This window comes from Sander lucioperca, chromosome 8 (genome assembly GCF_008315115.2).
Source record: "Sander lucioperca isolate FBNREF2018 chromosome 8, SLUC_FBN_1.2, whole genome shotgun sequence".
Lineage (NCBI taxonomy): Eukaryota > Metazoa > Chordata > Actinopteri > Perciformes > Percidae > Sander > Sander lucioperca.
Window position 1 is genome coordinate 19,130,349 of NC_050180.1, and position 3,922 is coordinate 19,134,270.

The 3,922-nt window shown below is 38.3% G+C and overlaps 1 protein-coding gene across 1 annotated transcript; it reads left to right on the top strand.

Annotated features, from left to right (window-relative positions):
- Positions 1-984: 984 nt before the first annotated feature.
- Positions 985-3,482, top strand: si:ch211-214p13.7. The gene is made up of 4 exons (XM_036004538.1): positions 985-1,147; positions 1,866-1,885; positions 1,973-2,013; positions 2,347-3,482. The coding sequence occupies exons 1-4, from the start codon at positions 1,128-1,130 to the stop codon at positions 2,533-2,535; spliced, it is 270 nt and encodes an 89-aa protein (XP_035860431.1). The 5' UTR covers positions 985-1,127; the 3' UTR covers positions 2,536-3,482.
- The last annotated feature ends 440 nt before the right edge of the window (positions 3,483-3,922 follow it).

Below are 3,922 nucleotides of genomic sequence, written 5' to 3' on the forward strand. Positions count from 1 at the left end.
TCACCTTCTCTGCAGACCGAATGACACGCTGCAGCCTGCCCTTGTCCTTGGCAGTGGCAGCAGCGTACCAGATGGTGATGGAGGATGTGAGGATGGACTCAATGATGGATGTGTGCAATATACAGTACAGTGTAAATTATAATCTCATAAAACTGATATTTGTCAACAGAAATTAACAAAACTTTCAGTAGTGAATCATGTTAGTTTTGAGTTGCCTTTTGAGACTTTCCAATACTGCATTTTGCATATTACAGAAATATCTGTGAATGATCATTACATTCATAGAGGTATATTTGCCTACTCTTAACAATGATGCAGTTTGTAAAGTAAACTGGACTTTCCACCAAAGTTGAGAAAAGGTCAGTGACTTCCTCATTCAACATCAAGAACATTTGCACAGTCATGCAAATGAGACAAACAAGAGCAATCATGCAAACATTACACTTTGACAGGGTCAGCTTGCTGCAGATACAGTATACTCACCCCTGCAATATCTAGCAATGCAGATAGTTTCGTAACTTGCAGATGTTTTGTGATATCTTCTGCTAAGACAAAAAAATTGACATCTTTCAGTTTCTAGAATCAAGTCTTGACAACTTCTGGCATCACCGCCAACAGTTTTTATTGGGATAATTTATTTTGTAAAAATTGCTGGACTATGTTCTTTACATTTTGTGTGTGTGTGTGTGTGTGTGTGTGTGTGTGTGTGTGTGTGTGTGTTTGTGTGTGTGTGTGTGTGTGTGTGTGTGTGTGTGTGTGTTTTTATTCAGGTGAAATAATCCTTGTATTTGAGGTTTTCCCCTACAACATTAATGTTAATGCACTTGTGTGTGCATTAACATTAATGTTGTGTGGTGTGTGGTGTTGTGTACAATCATGCACAGGAAATCAAGATAGCACACAAATAGACTGTTGTGTGCTCTCTCTCTCTCTCTCTCTCTCTCTCTCTCTCTCTGTCTCTCTCTCTCTCTCTCCCTCTTTTTTTCTGGCCTGTGTGCAGCAGCAGTGAGATCAGTGAGATCAGTGTCTACTGCAGTGTCAAGCAAGCTTAGGGTTGCGACCAAGCACTGGTACTTTCCACCTGCTAACAATTACATTGGGTACATTCAAAATTCTGTGGGCACATCATGGGAAACTGCACTTCAGGGTAAGTAGTCATCCTTTCGATTCACATAAAGGGCACTTGCAGATGCCACAAAACAATTTTTCAGCAGCGGATAATTACGCTCTAAAGCTTTCCTGAAAGGGCTGCATACTGTATATACAGAAAACTTTCAAACAAGAGTGAACAATTTAGTAGAAAATATGGGCAAGACCATTTAAACAATGTTGCATTTGGCCCCATGCCAAGCAGCTTCTGCATTTGCTTCAGTAAGGAAATAGTGCTTACAGGATAAGAACAGACTCAGTTCCAGCCAGCGTCAAACATAAAGAATTGGCAGTGCAGTACAGTGTATTAAAGTGTACATTTGTTATAACATGATGTGAGATATTGACCGAGAAGCATGCAAAGTTCTATAAGTTCAAGTGTGGTTTATAAACAGTTGGTCATCGACAGATGTGGGTTGTGTAAAGTGTTTCCTGTTGAAGTGCACATTGTCATCTGTTAAGCTGTCAAGGAAACACTGCTGTGGGGTAAAACCTACACCTCTTAAAAAAGCTGTTGCCGAAATGATTTGATGTTTGACATGATGTTTCATGATATTGTATGATATAAAAGACATTATTACCTGCTAAGTGGAAGTCGATTAACATTTTCAGTCATTTTATTTATCACACACTAATGGGTTTTATTTTTCTGTTTAATGCTCTGGATGATTGTGTCCTTATTGTGGTCTCTTCATTTCAATTTGTTCTACTGACAGGATAAAGAAGAAAAGGAAAGGTAAAACTACACGTATAATGGCATTTATAGTATATTTGTAATGTATGGTTTTTGCTTATTTTAAAATATTTGCATTTTCTCTTTTAGGGAATTCTGCACCAGATAGAAAAAGCAGCACAGATAACAAGGTAGACCTGCCCATATCAATGTCAGGTCTATTTTTGTTGAGCATACATTTTCATAGTTATCAGTTCCAGCTTTTCATGGGACATCAGTGTGTTCCCTGTGCTTTTATGACAGCCTTGTCAGAGGTGTTGCCTTGTTAGATTTACATACTGGGTGGACATTAGTGTGTGCCCTGTGCTGTAAATGAAACTGTGAGGCTGTTTATTTCATCTGCAGGAAGTCATAACCACTACCCACATAAATAAAACATGCTGGTAGCAGCAGCGCTATATAAAACAAGTATAATTAATAATGTTGAGGAATGATATCTAACTCTGTGTATTATCTCATGACAGCCTAACGAGGATGTAACGTATGCCTCTATAGACCACAGCTCAGCCAGAGGATCAAGTAGAACCAGAGCTACAACTGACGATGATTGTGACTATGCTACGGTTCATGTCCCAGCAGCCCTTCAACCTGAAACTGTGTCTGAGTGCTCATCTAAAGACGAATGTGCAGACGATTATGTGCTCATGGGGTAAAGTGAAACGAGAAGTTGATTCTGGCTATTGCAAGATGCAGGACTCGTAGATAATATCACAAACAGGAGAAAGTGTCTGTTAATTAAATCTTGATCTTCAATGAAGAAACTGTGATAAAATGAAGAAAAAAAACATTCACAGTAAACAGCAGCTGGTTGTGAAGCCCCCCACATTCTTTTGCCTCACCTTTGAGGTAACCTCAAGGCTGAACACAACTGTGGTGTCCCTTCCTCGAGAAGACAAAGTTGCGTCCCATTTGACCTCTTTACAGAAGGAACTCAACCTCAGGAGTAGAAGTTGTAGTTCTTCAGTATGATATGAAGTGTCATGACATTAGCACATTATCTGGAATCAGTTAGTCAGAGAAAACTGGAGCTTCTCACATACACCATAGTAGTTACACTATGACCTGTATGACACTCTCATATTATAGCATATTTAATATAATTTTGTTGGCATACACTTTTGTTTGCAGTAAAATGTGTCAACAAAATTGGTGTAGTAGGTGTATGTGTACGCTACAAATAGATTCCTGAAACGTTGTGACGTTAGCACAGTATCTGGAAGTAGTAGACTAAGTGCAATGAAACTGAACTGTCCCAAACTCATACATCATTTTTTACCCACTCATGTAAGAGATCTTATCGGTTTTGAACATCTCCAAAACAGCAAACCCAGAAGCTTCTGACAAACAATTGTTAATTACAACATGATGTGAATGACTGAGCATCCATGTTAAAGCCACTATCTATTGAATTGTGAAATTTTTTTTTTTTTTTTTTTTTTAATTGCTCTTCAAAATTGGTGTATTCGGTGTGTTACTTTCATTTTTCAAGGAGTGTGTGTGTGCTATAAAAGTGGGAGATATTTTTATTGATAAAAAGTTACCACTTTGTTTATTATTCTATTGTATTGCTCAGCTGCATCACTAAAAACATTTCCAAGAAGTCATGACAATATCTTTGATTTAAGGTCGAAACTTCAGTGAGGTTCTTTGTATTTCAGGGAGCAAATAGTTCACCAAAAATGGACAAGTGTAAAACTAAAAGATGCCACGCGCGGCATGTCCTGTGGACAGCAATGCATTGTCAGTTTCCTCTTTTCTCTTCAACCTAATGATCAGTGCAGGTTGATGCCTACAATTTAATATGAAAATTCAAACAGAAAGTCTAGACCCTGGCTGTTGATTAGGGGACTGTGGATTTTCTCCCCATCACTTACATTGGAAGCACATAAGGTGGGCATCTCCTAATTATTAGGATGAACTGTTAAAGCAAGCAAAGCATGTTCCAATGTACATATTGGCACCTGACAATTGTTTTAGCACAGACTGTTAGCATTATCCTAACACGGACTGTGATACAGTGCTTAATCATGATGGTAGTTT

Excerpts from the sequence above, each read along its gene's own strand:
- si:ch211-214p13.7 (XM_036004538.1), top strand. The coding sequence starts at position 1,128 with ATGGGAAACTGCACTTCAGG. Across the intron at positions 1,886-1,972 it reads GATAAAGAAGAAAAGGAAAG|GGAATTCTGCACCAGATAGA; the intron begins GTAAAACTACAC and ends TTTCTCTTTTAG. Across the intron at positions 2,014-2,346 it reads AAAGCAGCACAGATAACAAG|CCTAACGAGGATGTAACGTA; the intron begins GTAGACCTGCCC and ends ATCTCATGACAG.